This window comes from Tribolium castaneum, chromosome 7, assembly GCF_031307605.1.
Source record: "Tribolium castaneum strain GA2 chromosome 7, icTriCast1.1, whole genome shotgun sequence".
Taxonomy (NCBI): domain Eukaryota; kingdom Metazoa; phylum Arthropoda; class Insecta; order Coleoptera; family Tenebrionidae; genus Tribolium; species Tribolium castaneum.
In genome coordinates this window covers 2,590,024-2,609,545 of record NC_087400.1, presented here as the reverse complement: position 1 = coordinate 2,609,545, position 19,522 = coordinate 2,590,024, and the positions used below count along the sequence as shown (strand labels likewise).

Genomic DNA, 19,522 nt, shown 5'->3' with positions numbered 1-19,522 from the left:
AATTTTGTCCCTGACTTATTTGGTCGTAACAAGTGTCGTTTTCGAGTTATAGGCAAAAAAACCGGAAACGGTACTTTTTTGAGCTCACTTCTAGAACCAAAGACTTTGACATCGGATATCTTTAAAACTATTCAGAACACAAAAAAACAGAAAACACCACCTTGTAGAGAATTTTATTGGCTTTAATTTTTGTTTATAACGTATTTTCTACAGACGTTTCGTTTTTGAGTTATAAGCGAAAAATTCGAAAAAGGCTATATTTTGGTGCCTTTTTCTAAAACCAGCGATTTTGTTATAAGATATTTCCAAAACCATTCGGGACATAGAAAAAACTGAAAACACTGTTTTGTAGAGAATTTTATGAGCTTTAATTTTGTCTATCACTAGTTTTATTATAACTTGTACCATTTTTGACTTATCAGCAAAAAAACAAAAATTACAGAAAACGAATTATTTACGAAATTATTATTAAGGAAAAAATTAACTCTAGAAGTAATTTTTTAAATCAACCGTTGCAGTTTTTATACAAATCGCTCTGTTCCCAAGTTATCTGAACTTGAATTACCCACATAATTAATTAAATTTTTATTAATAAATTTTGCAATTACAAGTAGCTTTAAACGACCGCGAAATTTTGAAGTAGTCACTTACTTTATTTTAATTATTTTTTAATTAAAATTTAGATAAATTCTAATATTTTATCTAATTATTTGTTAAAATTGAATTAATTATTACTAATTTGTATAATTAAATTAAGAACAGTACTCATCAGACAAGTAAACAAAGCTAAGTTTTCTGAATTAGTTATAAACTTCTGTTTATTTAATTAAATTAAATTGGGCCAACAAAAATGGTTTAATTTTTTAATTATAATTAATTTTGCCGGAAGTGGACAATTGCCCGTAATTTGACACATGTTTAGCGTCGCTAAGGACAGTGATTATTCAAACGAATTGTCGAATTATTGTCTTTGTTATGACCACGAAAAATGAGATAATTAATTAGATTACGCCACAATTATTTCTTATTAACTAAGAGTAACGCAACTAATTGCAGTCGGTGCACTTTCTTTTTCACTCGTGTTTTCTAAACAGTACTAATCGTAATGGCTTCGAGCTATATTTAATTTTTTTTTTCCACGAAAGAAAAATATTTTTTTGCACTCTCGCATATGGAATGGTAATGTGCGTACGTTATGTCAGTGCTGTTACTCTAGTCTTGTTTACTTTCTATCACTCACTGGTGAGGAAAGTGGAATGAAGGGACGCTCTGTGTCAAAATCCTTTATTATTTAAAAAACAACAATAAAATTATTTACATTGACGAAACAGTTACAACACTCTAACAATGAATAAATTACGTCACCACTTCCCCTTTCCGATGATTTCTTCTTCTTCCTTCCATTTGGGAAAGTCGATCTTTTCGTACCGTTCCTCCTTCTTCTCTTCTTTTCTTCCTTCTTCTTCACCACCTTCGTCCCATTTCTTCTCGTCTTCCTCCCATTTCTTCTCTTCTTCTTCCTCCTTATGTTCTTCCTTCACGGGAATTGGTACCTTCTTCTCAACGTAATATGGAACATGCTTCACCACTTCATACGGTACTGGTCGTTCGACCTTGACCTCCACCGGATACGGTACTTCTTTAACCACCGGTACTTTGATAATTTTCTCAACGGGGTATGGTTCCGGTACTTCGATTTTCACCGGATATGGTACTTTTTTCTCGACATGGTATGGTACCGGTCGTTCCACGTAAACTTTAACCGGGTATGGTTTTTCAACGGGGTATGGAACATGCACCTTCTTCTCCACTTCAACAGGGTAGGGTTTAATCACTTCGTAAGGTACCGGGTGTTCCACTGGTACTTTAACTGGTACTTTTACGATTTTTTCCACGGGGTAGGGTTGTGGTACGTGAACTGGTACCTTAACAGGGTATGGTACTTCTTTCTCCACGGGGTAGGGTTGGGGTACTTTGACCTCCACCGGGACGTGGACCTCCTTGTAGACGGGGTACGGCTGCGGGACGTAGACTTTGACGGGGTAGGGTTGCTCCACTGGTACTTCAACTGGTACCTAAATGAAAATTTCCAAGTAGTACCGATAGTTTGACCGAGTTATATTGCGGTTATATAATGTTATAGCTTTGCCGGCAGATGGCAGCTTATTGTACTTTTAATATAAGTAGTTCCATGTTAGTTCTGTTCTTCAGACAGTGTTGTTATAGTTATAGTTATTATTATAAAATTCTAGACAAAATGAGAAATATAAGAATGGTTATATAAACGCATTATAAAGATAAGATAACGAAATATAACAGCAATATAACTACGCGTAAATATAAATTAGATAACGAGACATAACCGCGATATAACCGAGATATAAGAACAGTTGTTTAACAGCAATATAACCACGCGTAAATAAAAGTTATATAACTTGACATAACCGCGATATAACCTAGATAAAAGAGCAACAAATAAAAGTTAGATGACTGGATATAACCGCGATATAACCGAGATATAACAGCAATAAATAAAAGTTAGATGACGAGACATAACCGCGATATAACCGAGATATAAGAGCAGTAATTTAACTGCAATATAACCACATATAAATAAAAGTTATATAACGGGACATCATTGCGATTTTACCGAGATAAAAGAGCAATAAATAAAAGTTAGATGACGAGACATAACCGCGATATAACCTCGCATAAATAAAAGTTAGATAACGAGACTTAACCGCGATATAACCGAGATATAAGAGCAGTAATTTAACTGCAATATAACCACGTATAAATAAAAGTTATATAACGGGACATCATTGCGATATAACCGAGATAAAAGAGCAATAAATAAAAGTTAGATGACGAGACATAACCGCGATATAACCTCGCATAAATAAAAGTTAGATAACGAGACATAACCGCGATATAACCGAGATATAAGAGCAATAAATAAAAGTTAGATGACGAGACATAACCGCGATATAACCTCGCATAAATAAAAGTTAGATAACGAGACATAACCGCGATATAACCGAGATATAAGAGCAATAAATAAAAGTTAGATGACGAGACATAACCGCGATATAACCGAGATATACAAGCAGTTATTTAACCGCAATATAACGCATAGTTAAAAGTTATATAACGGGACATAACCGCGATATAATCGAGTTATACGAGCAATAAATAAAAGTTAGATGACGACACATAACCGCCATATAACCGAGATATAAGAGCAGTTGTTTAACTGCAATATAACCACGCATAAATAAAAGTTATATAAGAGGATATAACCGCGATATAACCGAGATAAAACAGCAATAAATAAAAGTTAGATGACGGAACATAACCACGATATAACCGAGATAGAAGTGCAGTTGTTTAACAGCAATATAACTACGCGTAAATAAAAGTTAGATGACGAGACATAACCGCGATATAACCGAAATATAAGAGCAATAAATAAAAGTTAGATGACGGGACATAACCGCAATATAACCGAGATATAAGAGCAATAAATAGAAGTTAGATGACGAGACATAACCGCGATATGACCGAGATAAAAAAGCAATAAATAAAAGTTAGGTGACGAAACATAACCGCAATATAACCGAGATATAAGAGCAGATGTTTAACTGCAATATAAACACACGTAAATAAAAGTTAGATAACGAGACATAACCGCGATATAACCGAGATATAAGAGCAATAAATAATAGTTAGATGACGAGACATAACTGCGATATAACCGAGATATACAAGCAGTTATTTAAGCGCAATATAACGCATAAATAAAAGTTATATAACGGGACATAACCGCGATATAATCGAGTTATACGAGCAATAAATAAAAGTTAGATGACGACACATAACCGCCATATAACCGAGATATAAGAGCAGTTCTAACCACGCATCGATAACGGTTAGAAAAGGTGGTTATATAACTGTTATATCCTGTGGTACTAGGGGTTATTTTCGTTACCTTGATGATTTTTTCCACGGGTACTGGTTTATGGACTGGTACTGGAACCTTGATCACTTTTTTCTCCTCGTAGAAGACGTTCTTGTAAACGGGATAGGGTTTAGGGACGTGAACGTGGACCGGAACTGGTACTTTCTTCTCCACAGGAACAAAAACCTTTTTTTCGACAGGATATGGTACTTTGACTTCCTTTTCAACCTTGACGATTTTTTCGGGTTCTTTTTTGTGGTGTTTCCATTCGGCAAACTTGTGCCACTTGTGCCATTTGTGCCACAGATCGCGTTTTTCATGCGTGTTGCCAAAATCCTCGGCCTTGGTGGCCACCAAAACGGCCACAAGAAGGTACAACTGCAACTTACAAGTTTAGTGGTTTTAATCCAAATTTTTGCACTAGCATCACGTCACTTACAATCGCTCTCATTGGGCCTAATTTGCGACTAATAGTTCACCAAAGTTCAATGGACATTTATAGACGTACTTTCGCAACTGCCCTTCCACCTTATCTCAAATGCGACATTTTATATTCGCAATAATTGTTATTATAAAACAGGAAAATGGCGGGCACGTGCCACGCAAAATGGAGTTATTGGGGGAAAGGTGCGAAAATGTGACTTGTGGACAAGTTGCTTTGTTCCTATTTTTTTCCAATTTGGAGAAAACGAAGCAATTTGTTATTATTTTAGATAATTTATTCACGATTTGTAATAAGACTTGGTACATTTACTTTCAAAGGATTTTTACCGTTGAGGCAGAATTGCAACAGTTATTCAGGCCATTGGTAATAAATTCGATCAATATGGATTTGTTACAGGGATGAAAAAAAATAAACAGTTGCAAATTCGGTCTAAATAATTCAAATTGCATACTTTGTGGATGCAAAAATCGAAATGACTTGCAAAACTTGACACACACCCACATATTCAAAATTATTATTATACACAGGGTGGGGCACTTTCAGAATTAAACTGAATAAATTTTTGTAAAAATTTTTTTTTTATAATTGTACGTGCTTTTTAGTTACAGTCTACAGATACAGAGTGTTCCATATTTTACTACCACTCAATTTTTTCTAGAATTTTGACAGCGACGTTGTCAGATTATTCAATTTTTTTGAAATTTTTAGCTTAAATATTTCTAGAAGTTTTACTCTTTTTGTTTTACTATTCGTGTAAACATGTTATTTAATATTATTTCACTATACAGGGTGTCTACCATCTAATTTGTATTTTAAGAAATATATATATTTTTAAATGTTTTTATTATTATTTTATTATTACTTTTTTGTCTTAATTTTGTATAATTTTTATTTTGGCAAAAGTATTTTTTTCATATTTTTTCATATTGTGGTCACAGTGTTGCAAAATTAATTACATTTTTTGAAAAATATATGCTTGGACTTTAATTTATAGGCTGCGACGTTGCCAAATTATTTTATTTATTAAAAGAAACACAGCTTGTTTTAAACTTTTTTATAACTTTCAGGGCCTACTTAACGGTTTTTTTAAAAACCGTTTTTTTTTAATTTTGATTGCGACGTTGCCATTTTTATATTTTGAAAAAAATAGTATTTTGACTTAAGTTTTTCTAGAATGTTTAGTATTCTCAGTAGAAAAACCATATTTTGTACATTTGTAAACGAAGCTTTTTTTTATTAATTTTTTTTTCAACATTTTAATATTCTGTTATTCCAAAAAAGTACCCCACTTTACTTTTCTTTAGTAAGACTGTACAGTGTTTTCAATTTTTTTTTGAGATTTTAGTCACATTATTACAAAATTATTAATTTTTTTGGAAAAATGTTTGTTTTGACATACATTTACCGATTGCGATGTTGCCAAATTATTTCAGTTTTTGACTTAAATTTTTAAAGAAACTAAAGTGTGGATGATATGTCTATTAACATTTGTTTTTTTATTATTTTTTTTGGTTATTATTTGGTATACTGCTCGTCTTATTCTACTATACAGGGTGTTTTTTCAAACAATCAGACTCGTTACTTTTTCAACAAATATAGTTGTATTTTAGGTTTAATTTCGTATGCTTTTTAGCTATATACAGAGTGTTTTATTTTTACAATTCACTTAAATGTTTTCAAAATATTTTACTTGCGGCGTTGTCAGATTGTTCAAAATTCTCGAAAAAAAAGTTTTAACAACAGAAAAATAATATTTTGCATGTGTGTCGCTATCATACAGAGTGTTTCCTACAACTGAATAAAATAGCAAAATCATAAAACATCTTGAAGTTCCGTAAAAAAATATTTTTTTATTATTCTTCCGCTCGACTTCCAAACATTCCACTTGTCAAATAATCGCCTCATTAGCATATTGTTTACACTCTGTCCTGCGATCGAAATGTATCAAGTCACTGGCTCGATTTGTATCTCGATAGAAAGTAGAAACGCATCCTATCTTCATTACAATTAATATTTCTCCACTTGAAAAAAATCCATTTTTGAGTACTCGTGTGATAAAATGCTTTTACTTCTCCGTTACCGGTTCTACTTTCATTTAAATTTCTGTATGTGTTTTTTTCGAGAAAATTTATGAACATTCGGTCACGTTTTGGCTTGAAATGCATGTGTTTTACTCGGAATTTTCGAGGATAAAATTACAATTGATTTGAATAACGTAAAGGATATGAGTGTTTGTTTCTTTCCACCTGTTGCTTGCACATACAATTAATAGTATGTTATGTAAAAAATGGTTTATTAGCTTAATCGATGAAAGCACGCGAGATAAGTGTTATTACTTGTGGAAATTATTGTCGCGTGGTGAATGGCATAACAAAGTGGTTTTTTCATTCAAAAAAACTATTCTCATTTTGTTATAAATATGTATGACTGGCTCTCAATTAAAATTTAATTAAAATATTCAACCAAAGTCGTTACACTTTTAAACGGGGCATTTTTAAGAGATGTTTAAGTCATGAGCAATTATTATGTCTACTGTTTTAATTTTTAAAATAATTATTTTTTTTCTTCAGTTAAATGTGGATTTGTATGCAACCCAATTTACCGAAGGCTTGTATTATGTGTTATCGAATAAATTTTTTTTTTAATTTTTGTATTTTTTTTGAGTAAAATTTTGAATTATTTAATTGCAAATTTTTTGATCTAGTGACCTTTTGTATTAATGCACACTTGATAGATTAATCATTTCAGGCAATTTTGCTCTTTAATTAAATCATATGACAAATTAATTATTATAATTAATTTCTTGTGACATTTCTCTTAATTAAATAGTCGGTTTTAGTTATAAATACTTGTCAAACTGCTACTAATTTATTGTCTTCTAAAAATATATACTAATTAGAGCAAAAAATGTGTGTAAACACTCGTGCGATAAATGTGTTGCATATAGTTTTCATCTAACTGTTAATATAAATTGTGTCCGAAAAATTAAAGTTGGGTCAATTTTTTGGTACAAAAATAAAAAAAAATATTACTTTTTCTAATATTTTATACATTCATATTTAAATAATAATAATGAAACTTATTTAACTCATTTTAAATTACATAAAACAAAATGATTTGTACTTAATTTTTTTTTTTTCTTAAAAAACCTACCTTTGTTAATTATCTAGATTTAATAATTTAATTAATTAATCAAAATTTTTTCAAAAAATTTAACAGTTTTTACCATTTTTTTTAAGATTACAGTCACAATATTGCAAAATTATTAAGCTTTTTGTAAAAATACTTATTTTGACATATTTGCTGTTTCAAAACTATAAAATTGCCAACGTCGCATTTACTCTCTGAATTATCTGATTTTTTTTTTTAAATCATATTTGTTTTACAATTTTATCAAACTTATTTAAGAAAATAATTCGGTAAAACTGCGACCTTGGTGTTTTTATAGTCTTGAAACGGCTAATACATATATCGGTTGCGACGTTGCCAAATTATTTCTGTTTTTTTGGCTTAAATTTCGGTGGAAACTTAAGTTTGAATAATATAACTATTAAATTTTGCCTTTTTATAAAGAATGTTTCTGATTATTGTCAACAATTTTAATTGTCGTAAATATATTTTTTAATTTTTTTTTTCACTTTGCTGATTTTATGTTTTTTTTTTTAATTATTGCATTGATTGCCTAATTACAGCAGTCGACTCGGTTTCGTGTATTTTTCTTCAATAATAGTATTTTAAACCCAAGTTCTAACATTTTATAATTTTTGATTCTATATTTTTCAAAATAAAATATTGACAAAAAATTCTAAAATTCTCCATTTGCTAAAGTTTAGACAAATATGACAGCTTTAGGCGACATTGTTATTTCAATACCAACTGTAATTGAAATGAGGTTATAGCTCGAGGCGGAGCCGAGTGTTGTACTATTAATAAAAACTATTAAAAAGTTTATTTAAAAAATTCAAATTTTTTCTTAATTAAAGCACTTTTCTTGAAATTTTGCGCCAGTATGATGTAATTTTTCCACTTTTACACAATTTTCCCAACTATATATCGGTTGCGACGTTGCCAAATTATTTCAGTTTTTTTTGGGCTTAAATTTCGGTGGAAACTTAAGTCTGAATAATATAACTATTAAATTTTGCCTTTTTATAAAGAATGTTTCTAATTATTGTCAACAATTTTAATTGTCGTAAATATATTTTTTAATTTTTTTTTTCACTTTGCTGATTTTATGTTTTTTTTTTTTAATTATTGCATTGATTGCCTAATTACAGCAGTCGACTCGGTTTCGTGTATTTTTCTTCAATAATAGTATTTTAAACCCAAGTTCTAACATTTTATAATTTTTGATTCTATATTTTTCAAAATAAAATATTGACAAAAAATTCTAAAATTTTCCATTTGCTAAAGTTTAGACAAATATGACAGCTTTAGGCGACATTGTTATTTCAATACCAACTGTAATTGAAATGAGGTTATAGCTCGAGGCGGAGCCGAGTGTTGTACTATTAATAAAAACTATTAAAAAGTTTATTTAAAAAATTCAAATTTTTTCTTAATTAAAGCACTTTTCGTGAAATTTTGCGCCAGTATGATGTAATTTTTCCACTTTTACACAATTTTCCCAACTATCGGTGTGATAAGCGCCGTTAATTACAAATTTATTCACTTTTAATCCAACTTACTTCATACACACTTGCGCAAATTAAAGTTTTAGCAATTTTTTATGCAAACTAATCTGATTAACATATATTTAAATTGCGGATAATTAGCGCCACATTTTGTAATCCTAATTCAGCACTTGACCTTTAATGCTTTCACAAGTAGAGCGATAACATCTCAGATTTTCGTTCGATTGAATTTGTTTGTAAAACGGAAAGTTGTTATTCAATTTCGCTAAATTATCGCTAATTATTTGAATTTTTCCCAGCGTTATATTACGTCAAGTGAAATTTTTCTGCCCCTGTTACCACACCGGAAATCCCCGGCATGCAATCCCGCCATTGTCTCATAACACAACGCAATAAGACACTCAATAGAAATTAAATTATTTATTAAAGAAAAATATAAGTAACTAATTTGGCATTTTATAAATAACGAGAATAAGTATTTATAAACGGAGATAAATAAACACACACACAGTGTGGATCACTAGTAGTGGTCGACGTGGTGGTGGTAGTGGCCGTGGACGGGAACGGCAACGGGAACCTTAACGGGAACGGGAACCGGTCTCTCCACCTCGTACGCCACTGGCTTAACCACCGGGTACGGCACTGGCCTCTCAACTGCGATCTTCACCGGGTAAGGAACCGGTTTTTCAACGGGGTAGGGAACCGGTTTCTCCACGGGGTACGGTGCGGGAACGGGTACTTTAACCTCAACGGGGTATGGCTTAGGTACCGGAACGGCAACGGGACGATCAACGGGAACCTTAACGGGGTACGGTACCAACTTCTCGACCGGTACCGCGATCTTCTTCTCAATATGGACGGGGTAGGGCTGGGGTACATGGACGGGGTAGGGCCTGTCCACTGGTACTTTAACGGGGTACGGGACGTGTTTCACCACGGGGTAGGGTTGGGGTACGTGCACTGGTACCTTAACTGGGTATGGAACGTGTTTCTCGACGGGGTAGGGCTGGGGTACTGGTACTTTCACGGGGTATGGGACATGTTTCTCGACTGGGTACGGCTGGGGTACGAGCACCTTAACGGGGTAGGGACGATCAACTGGTACTTTAACCGGAACATGTACGATTTTCTCAACGGGGTAGGGTTGGGGTACGGGAACGGGAACCTTGACGGGAACTTTGACTGGGTAAGGCACGTGTTTCTCAACAGGGTAGGGTTGGGGTACGGGTACTTTGACGGGGTAAGGGATGTGTTTTTCGACGGGGTATGGAATGTGTTTCTCGACGGGGTATGGTACTGGTACCCCTTTAACCAAGGTGATGGTTTTTTCAATTGCGGTCGAGTGGCCCAAGTCGATGGGTCCATAGCCGTATGAAAGTCCAGAAAGTCCAGAAAGGCCTAAGCCATGACCACCGGCTCCCACAAGGTAGCCATGGTCAATGTCACTACCATACCCATAACCCAGGCTCAGTAATCCACGCTTGGTTTGTTTTTTCTCCTCTTTGATCTTCTCCTCTGCTGTGACAGCAAGGACTAAGATCGCCAGTAAAAGCTGGAGAAAGGCGAAAATTAGTATGTAGTTATAGAGTTACAACACTCGCCTTCGGCTCGGTCCCAAATTTACAAAACATCATTTTGAAGCAAATCAAAAATTGGCTTTAATTTGGTTTTATAAATTATAGAAAATTTTGATGTAGTCGTTTATAAAGCCATTTCAATCAAAAATTTGATCGAAAAATTCGTTTGTTCTTATTTTGTTCACTGATAAATCGTTAATAATGAGTAGAACTTTGACAAAAATCAATCTAAATTGTTAAATAACTATAAAAATATAATAAAAAAATACTTATCTTAAATAACAACTAAAAAAAATTGGCAAAATCATCTAATTCTTACACAAAAATGTTTTCCAGTTGGTTGAACTTATCAGTAAGAAAGCAATCCGATGTAAAAACGAAAAAATTCGTATAAATTGTTAATATACCGTAAAAGATATTTATTTTATATTATTATATGATTATTTTAACTAAATTAGAACAAGAAAACAAATAAAACAAAAAAATTAAAAAAAAAACAAAAAATAAAAAAAAAATTTGAAAAAATTTACTTATGAAGCATTTTTTAATTAGAAGATAGAACTTTAAAAAGCAATTTTTAAAATTTTTAAAAGAATATAAAAAATTTGTGGATTATTCTAACAAAACAAAAACAAAAAAAAATCGAAAAATAAAAAATGAAAAGAATTGACTTATGAAGCGTTTTCTATTTAGTAGATTCAATACAAAGCAATTTGAGAGTGAAAAAATTAATTTAAATTGTTAAGAATACAAAAAAAAATAGAAATATTATGGGTAAGAAAAAAATTAATAAAAAAAATTATAAAAATTTGACAGTTTTGTAAAATAAAACTTAATTTTTTTTAATGGAACCGTGCTTTAAGTGTTTTGATATTTTTTGTTTTGGGCAACGAGCCGCAGCCGAGTGAGTAATAGCGTTGCCCACGACTATTTAATTGCCGAAAAAGTCACTTCGCGTCCATTAAATAGTAAAAAAATTAAGAGTTAATTAAATGGTCGTGGACAAGATCACTGATAATCACTTCACTTCACTACACCTCACTCACCAAGGGCTTCATCTTGGTTGGCGTCGAATAGTTCCGTTAGTTCACAAAGAACTGGATGATGTTTGGGGACTTTGAGTCACTTTTATATCGCGAACGGACTTTCCACCACATTATTGTGTAAAGTCTTCTCCCTCTGTGTGTGAGAAAGTGTGGCCTTTACGTAACGTTGGGAATACGTTTACGTTTTGCTTGCTGTCTGCTTGTTGTGAGGCCTTAAACTTGGCCATTTTCAGGTACTTTGTGAGCACGCTGCTGCAGTTCCAGATATACAGGGCGTTGTGCAGGGCCGCAGGACAGTATGATCCGGCTGATGTTTCGAGGCCACTCCATAAATGTGATATCTACAGGAGCAAGGAAGCTGGGCGCATCTTGACGTAAGTTTTTGTTTTTTTTTTTCTTAATGAGGAAATTTAAAATACGTTACCCTTGAACGAATCCGGGACAACGAGTGACATTTTTTTCGCAAACATGCAAGATTTTTTCATTTATTATTCATAAATAAGAAAAAATCGAACGCAGTTTTGCAAATTTTGAATTTATTTGGATAATTGAATAGTTTGAATTCATTAACATTTTGATTTAATTAAGGCTTGTTGAACAATCCTATTATTTATTTTTAATTAATTTTGCTAATTAAAAATCGGGGTCTACTGTAGTTCCACTTTTTTTATCATACAGTGTGTCTCAAAAACTTTAAAAAAGTAAATTTTAAACACCCTGTAGTAATTCGGATCAATCAAACTTAATTAATAGGTCTCTTAGACCTTGTTCAACACGCACCTAGTAATAATGTCATCAAAAAGCACTGTTTCTATTTTTTATAAATTTGTAAACCAAAAAATAAAAAAAAATTTTTTTTGATTTTTATTTTTTCCAAGTAATCCTTGAACCGATTTCAAAAAAACTTTAAGGACATGTAAGAAGCTAGATTTTAATAAACACAAAAAAATAATAACTTGTCGTTAAAAAAATATTATAATGACAAAATACTTTTTTGGAACACTCTGTATAATCAAAAATATTTTCTTAAAATACGCTCTAGGGTTTAAATAACACGTACAAAATATCAAAAGTCCAATTTTACTAATAACAGAAATGGCATCAAATGCTAGGGGAAGTGGGGACAAAGTGGACAATGGGGACATTGTGTAGATGTCGGAATTAGACGTATTATAACCTAGAGTTTGTATTTATTTTATCATTTTACTGAAAAATAAATATAATCACTGAAAAATAACAAAAAGTAAGGAAAAAGTGCTAACGGAATATATATATATATATATATATATATATATATTTTAAAACATTTCAAAAAAGTTTGAAACACGTTTCGTTTTGTCATTGTTTGTCCAAATTTTCTAACGACTTAATAATTTCAGTTATTTTTCCCTCATTTGCACAAACCTCATTCAATAATAACTTGCCATAAAAAGAATATTATAGTGACAAAATAATTTTTTGGAACACTCTGTATAATCAAAAATATTTTCTAAAAATACCTTTTAGGGTTTATATAACGCGTACAAAATATCAAAAGTCAAATTTTACTAATAACAGAAATGGCATCAAATGCTAGGGGAAGTGGGGACAAAGTGGACAATGGAGACATTGTGTAGATGTCGGAATTAGACGTATTATAACCTAGAGTTTGTATTTATTTCATCATTTTACTGAAAAATAAATATAATCACTGAAAAATAACAAAAAATAAGGAAAAAGTGCTAACGGAATATATATATTTTTTAAAACATTTCAAAAAAGTTTGAAACACGCCTCATTTTGTCATTGTTTGTCCAAATTTTCTAACGACTTAATAATTGCAGTCATTTTCCTTTCAGTTGCACAAACCTCATCCAATAATAAATTGCCATAAACAAATATTATAGTGACAAAATAATTTTTTGGAACACTCTGTATAATCAAAAATATTTTCTAAAAATCGTTTTAGGGTCTAAATAACGCGTACAAAATATCAAAAGTCAAATTTTACTAATAGCAGAAATGGCATCAAATGCTAGGGGAAGTGGGGACAAAGTGGACAATGGGGACATTGTATAGATGTCGGAATTAGACATATTATAACCTAGAGTTTGTATTTATTTCATCATTTTACTGAAAAATAAATATAATCACTGAAAAATAACAAAAAGTAAAGAAAAAGTGCTAACGGAATATAGATTTTTTTAAAACATTTCAAAAAAGTTTGAAACATGCCTCGTTTTGTCATTGTTTGTCCAATTTTTCTAACGACGAAATAATTGCAGTTATTTTCTCCTCATTTGCACAAACTTCATCCAATAATAACTTGCCATAAAAAGAATATTATAGTGACAAAATAATTTTTTGAAACACTCTGTATAATCAAAAATATTTTCTAAAAATCGTTTTAGGGTCTATATAACGCGTACAAAATATCAAAAGTCAAATTTTGCTAATAACAGAAATGGCATCAAATGCTAGGGGAAGTGGGGACAAAGTGGACAATGGGGACATTGTGTAGATGTCGGAATTAGACGTATTATAACTTAGAGTTTGTATTTATTTCATCATTTTACTGAAAAATAAATATAATCACTGAAAAATAACAAAAAGTAAGGAAAAAGTGCTAACGTAAAATATATTTTTTTAAAACATTTCAAAAAAGTTTGAAACACGCCTCGTTTTGTCATTGCTTGTCCAAATTTTCTAACGACTTAATAATTGCAGTTATTTTCCTCTCAGTTGCACAAACCTCATCCAATTTCCCAGTGCAGTTGCGCTGAATGAGCTAATTAAAAATTCCAAACTTTCCTATTACGGTAACCCAAATATTTCACATTCATAAGAATCAGCTTCGCAATAGATTTGAGGTGTTTTATTATCACTTGCGCCCTTGGGCGCTCGTGATATAATTTTTCGAAGCAACCGGAAGCCAAGCCAACTGTTGCAATTGTTGCCCAATGGGTGATAACCCATCAATTTCGACGTGAAAGCTCCTAGACACGATCTCAAAGCAAGGCTAGATGGTTGGTACCAGATATGAAAAAATAAAGTGTCAAGAGCGATAATTAATTGTTGTTTTGCTCAAGCTGTCAAAACCTGAATTTTATGTAAAAGTGAAAGAAGTCAACTATTCTACTTTCAGTGCCCATCGTGTGTAATTATTTGACCTGGAACGTAACGCTTATTACGTAAGTGAAAAATTTTTATTTGAAAAATTTCGCCAATTCACTCGAGTGCATCTTTGGAATTTTCACCGATTCACGAAATGATTCAATCGAATTTTTTCTAGTGAAACTTGTAATTATATTATGCAACGGTTAATTAATTCAAATGGATCAGTAATCTAGGCCAAGTTAAAATCGTAGTAAACTTTGCACCGATTTGGTTGGCATCACTGCTACTCAAGTTCAATCAAAGCAAAACTTTTAATTTTTATCAAAAAACTCAGGTGGCGGGATTTTTTCTAGTCGGTACTACTGCAATAACAGTTGAACGATATATTTCTCTATAATAATTAGAATTTTTAAATAGTTTAAACCCCTAAAAAAAATAAGATAGAAAAACGAAAAAAAAAAATAAAAAAAATTGGCTAGTAGAAAGATAGAAACTAAAATAGTAAAAAAATGGAAAGAGAGACTTCTTAAAAACCAAAAAAATTACTTATTATTCTACAAAAGCAAAAGAATTCTGAGATAGATCCAAAAAAAAAGAAAAAATATAAACAAAAAAACAAAAACATGAATTACTATTTTTCTCTTTATTCTAATTAAATCAAACTTAAGTATTTAATAAAAAAAAAAAAACGAAAAAGTAAAACAGAAACAAAGACAGTAAGAAACATAGAGCAACGTAAAAATACTTAAAACAAAAATATAAAAAAAAATAATGAGGAAGTCTGTAAAAATGCAAAGAAAGTAGAAAGACGATAAAAAAAAGAGAGAAAAAAACTCAAAGAGAAAAGACATCTTAAGAATCTAAAAACTTAATATTAATGTTTTAATAATCGCAACAGAAAAAATTCTGAGAAAAAAAGCAAAAAAAAAGGCAAATTAAAGCTGTACTTAACCGTCTTTACTCGAATTATTTCTAACTTACGAATTTTTCGATAGAAAAACAAAAGAGAGGAAAATCACGAATAAAAGTAGAAACAGAAATACATAAATAAATATATAAACGAAATCTCAAGTAAACAAACGTAAAAATACTTAATTTAAAAGAAAAAAAAAAAGAAAGACTAAAACTGACAGGCCAGGAAACAGAAAAACAATAAACAATGACAGAAAAAAAACAGAAAAACGATAAGAAGAAGGAAAGAGAGAAAATCTAAAGACTATAAAAAGAGACAACTTAAGAATCTAAAATCTTACTTATTAATGTTTTAATAAACGCACCTTGAATTATACAAAGGAAAAAAAATTCGAAGAAAAAAGCAAAAAAAGAAGATAGACAAAAGAAAAAAGAGGAAGAAACAAATTAAATCTGCATTTAACTATCTTTTACATTAACTCAAACTTAAGCATTTTAAGGCAGAAAAACAAAAAAGAGGAAAGACACTAAGAAAAGCAGAAACAAAGACATTAAGAAACATAAAGACGATTAAAAAAATAAAGACAGAATAAACTTAACCTGAAGTGAACAAACGTAAAAATACTTATTTTAAGACGATAAACAAAAAAGAAGACTGCAAAAAAACATACTAACAAACAAAAGAAAACAAAAATACAATAAGAAAAAAAAAGAAGAAACAAATTAAATCTGCATTTAACTATCTTTTACATTAACTCAAGCTTAAGCATTTTAAGGCAGAAAAACAAAAAAGAGGAAAGACACTAAGAAAAGCAGAAACAAAAACAGTAAGAAACATAAAGACGATTAAAAAAATTAAGATAGAATAGACTTAACCTGAAGTGAACGAACAAACATAAAAAACATTTAATTTAAGACGAAAAAAAAGAAGAGTGCAAAAAAACAGACTAACAAACAAAAACAAGGCAGAAAGAAAACAAAAAGACGACAAGAAAAAAGAAAAGAAGAAGAAACAAATTAAATCTGCATTTAACTATCTTTTACATTAACTCAAACTTAAGCATTTTAAGGCAGAAAAACAAAAAAGAGGAAAGACACTAAGAAAGGCAGAAACAAAGACAGTAAGAAACATAAAGACGATAAAAAAAATAAAGACAGAATAAACTTAACCTGAAGCGAACAAACGTAAAAATATTTAGTTTAAGACGATAAACAAAAAAGAAGACTGCAAAAATACAGACTAACAAATAAAAGAAAACAAAAAGACGATAAAAAAAAAGAAGAAGAAGAAACAAATTAAATCAGCATTTAATTATCTTTATTCGAATTAACTCAAGCTTAAGCATTATAAGGCAGAAAAACAAAAAAGAGGAAAGACACTAAGAAAAGCAGAAACAAAAACAGTAAGAAACATAAAGACGATTAAAAAAATTAAGATAGAATAAACTTAACCTGAAGTGAACGAACAAACATAAAAACATTTAATTTAAGAGGAAAAAAACCGACTAACAAACAAAAACAAGGCAGAAAGAAAACAAAAAGACGACAAGAAAAAAGAAAGAAGAAACAAATTAAATCAGCATTTAACTATCTTTTTTCGAATTAACTCAAGTTTAAGCATATTAAGGCAGAAAAACAAAAAAGAGGAAAAACACTAAGAAAAACAGAAATAAAGACATTAGGAAACATAAACACGATTAAAAAAATAAAGACAGAATAAACTTAACCTGAAGTGAACAAACGTAAAAATACTTAATTTAAGTATTAAACAATATAAACAATATTGTTAAATATAAACAAAAAAGAAGACTACAAAAAAACAGACTAACAAACAAAAACAAGACAGAAAGAAAACATAAAGGCGATAAGAAAAAAGAAAAAGACAGAAAAATTTAAGACTTTATAAAGACATTTCAGAATCTAAAGACTTATTTATCGTTGTTTTAATAAATTTAACCTGAACTATGCAAAGGAAAATTTTTTTAAGATAATAGCAAAAAAGGTAGACAAAGAGAAAAAAAGAAGAACATAAATTATATATGTACTTAACTCTAACTTTAACTCAAACTTGAGCGTTTTAAGACAGAAAAACACACAGAAAAGTAGAAACAAAGACACCAAAGTAACGATTACAAGGCGGAAAACAATAAAAAAAGAAACAGAAAAAGAAACTCAAGTCTACAAAGAGAGACATCTTAAGTGAATCAAAAAGTTTCTACTAAGAAAGATTAAAAATGTACTTCAGATAGAAAAACAAAAAATTCTATAACTGGAATAAATTTCGTGAAAAAAAAAGAAAGACGAGTGAGTGATAAAAATAAGTTAAAAAAACGTAGTTAGAAAAATAGTAGGTAAAAAAGGAAAAATGATGAAAAAACTTAAATTAAAAAACAGACGCATTTAAAAATTTGCTAATTTTTTCTCTTAGTAAAAACGTAAACATAAAGATAGAAAAATAGGTAAATACAAAAATTCTCAAAAATTTTATGGTTTATTTTTCTTTTTTTTTCTAATTTTCTTCTCCAACTACAACTTGTCCAATTTTTTTTAAATCAGTCCCTAATCAAATCAAGCCAATTATCATCGAAACAAATCGCTCTCCATTTGTCTCGCCCGCTTACTTAATTCTTCACAACCGTCGTCAATCTGCACCCAATTCCTTTCAGACCTTGCAATCCGCCTCTCACCACTCGACATTATTGTCATCGAACCTCAAGGTTCGGCATTTTTCCCCACAAAAAAGCGATCAAGTTCCTTGTTGAAAGTCACCAGGATATTACTTATGCACCATTTTGGCCCAACACAAGCGCTTTGTTTCGTAAAAAAAGCCTTGACGTGCAATAATTGACCCGAATTTCCACAGACAAATGATGGAAAAAGGCTCCTCGCTGCCATGGAAGGAGGTCTTGTACCAAACCACGGGCGAGACAAGACTCGACGGAAGCGCAATGCGCGAGTACTTCCGGCCTCTGGAGGACTGGCTCAGGAACGAGAATCTCAGGACTCAGGAGTTCGTCGGGTGGCTTTACGACGGCGATTATTGCAAGCAGAGCATCGAAACGGCCGGCTTGCAAGTGTATGGTGGGTTTTATAATGGGGGGTTCACACGGAAGCCGCTTACGGTTACGTTTGTGGTTGCGTTACTGGTGTATGTAATGACATGATTATTGTAATTAATTCTAGTGGGCGTGTAATGTAAATATTTTAAGTATTTTTTTTTTTGAATAAAGTTTTTTAATACGAGTGTTTGTCGTTTCAATTAGGATAGTAAATAGTTCGTTAAAAGTCCTAAAACAACGATTAGAGCAAGAAAGTGGCGTCGATTGCTAAAGTGCTTGCAATTATTTACACTTTCACAAATTAAGCAAAATTTAATTGTGGGCGATAATTGATTACATTTTTCTGATAAATACAAAAATTGTAAATTGTAAATAGTTAATTATTTTAAAGCATAATTTCTATGAGGTCTTTGGAAGCGTAAAATTTTAGAAATAAGAAAGAACCTTCAATTTTTACAATTTTTCATTCTTAAAACCTAGAGATGGAGAATATAAAGAAAGTATTAAAAAAATCTAAATAAGAGAATAGTTTCGTAATAAAGTAACGATTGCATGGCAGAAGAACAGAAAAATAAACAAAAAAATTTAAAAAAAATTATACTATTACTTTGATGAAAAAATAATCAAGTATGCAAATTTTTTAAAATACAAAATTCAAAAACAGTATACAGAGTGAGTCAATAATAAGAGCGTGCTCGAGTGCTTCTGCACTGTCAAAGATATCGAAATGAATCAAATGGCACTGCAAATGTACGTTCCAAAATTATTTTGCCTTATACAGAGTGTTTCATTTTT

The 19,522-nt window shown here is 30.9% G+C and overlaps 3 protein-coding genes across 3 annotated transcripts in view; 1 reads left to right on the top strand and 2 right to left on the bottom strand.

Annotated features, from left to right (window-relative positions):
• The window catches only part of Ance-3, a 40,761-nt gene extending 21,882 nt beyond the window's left edge, over positions 1 to 18,879 (top strand). Inside the window, exons 9-10 of the mRNA NM_001170772.1 lie at positions 11,894 to 12,034; positions 18,532 to 18,879. Of these exons, the coding sequence (NP_001164243.1) occupies positions 11,894 to 12,034; positions 18,532 to 18,832 (442 nt within the window). The 3' untranslated portion in view covers positions 18,833 to 18,879. The remainder of the gene's footprint in view (positions 1 to 11,893; positions 12,035 to 18,531) is intronic.
• Positions 1,271 to 4,520, bottom strand: LOC100142200 (uncharacterized). Its single transcript, XM_001809736.4, has 3 exons — positions 4,398 to 4,520; positions 3,989 to 4,336; positions 1,271 to 2,075 (listed from the first exon to the last, which is right to left on the bottom strand). The coding sequence occupies exons 1-3, from the start codon at positions 4,407 to 4,409 to the stop codon at positions 1,362 to 1,364; spliced, it is 1,074 nt and encodes a 357-aa protein (XP_001809788.1). The 5' UTR covers positions 4,410 to 4,520; the 3' UTR covers positions 1,271 to 1,361.
• LOC657696 (skin secretory protein xP2) lies at positions 9,443 to 11,794 on the bottom strand. The gene is made up of 2 exons (XM_961775.4): positions 11,661 to 11,794; positions 9,443 to 10,589 (listed from the first exon to the last, which is right to left on the bottom strand). The coding sequence occupies exons 1-2, from the start codon at positions 11,670 to 11,672 to the stop codon at positions 9,558 to 9,560; spliced, it is 1,044 nt and encodes a 347-aa protein (XP_966868.1). The 5' UTR covers positions 11,673 to 11,794; the 3' UTR covers positions 9,443 to 9,557.
• Positions 18,880 to 19,522: the final 643 nt, after the last annotated feature.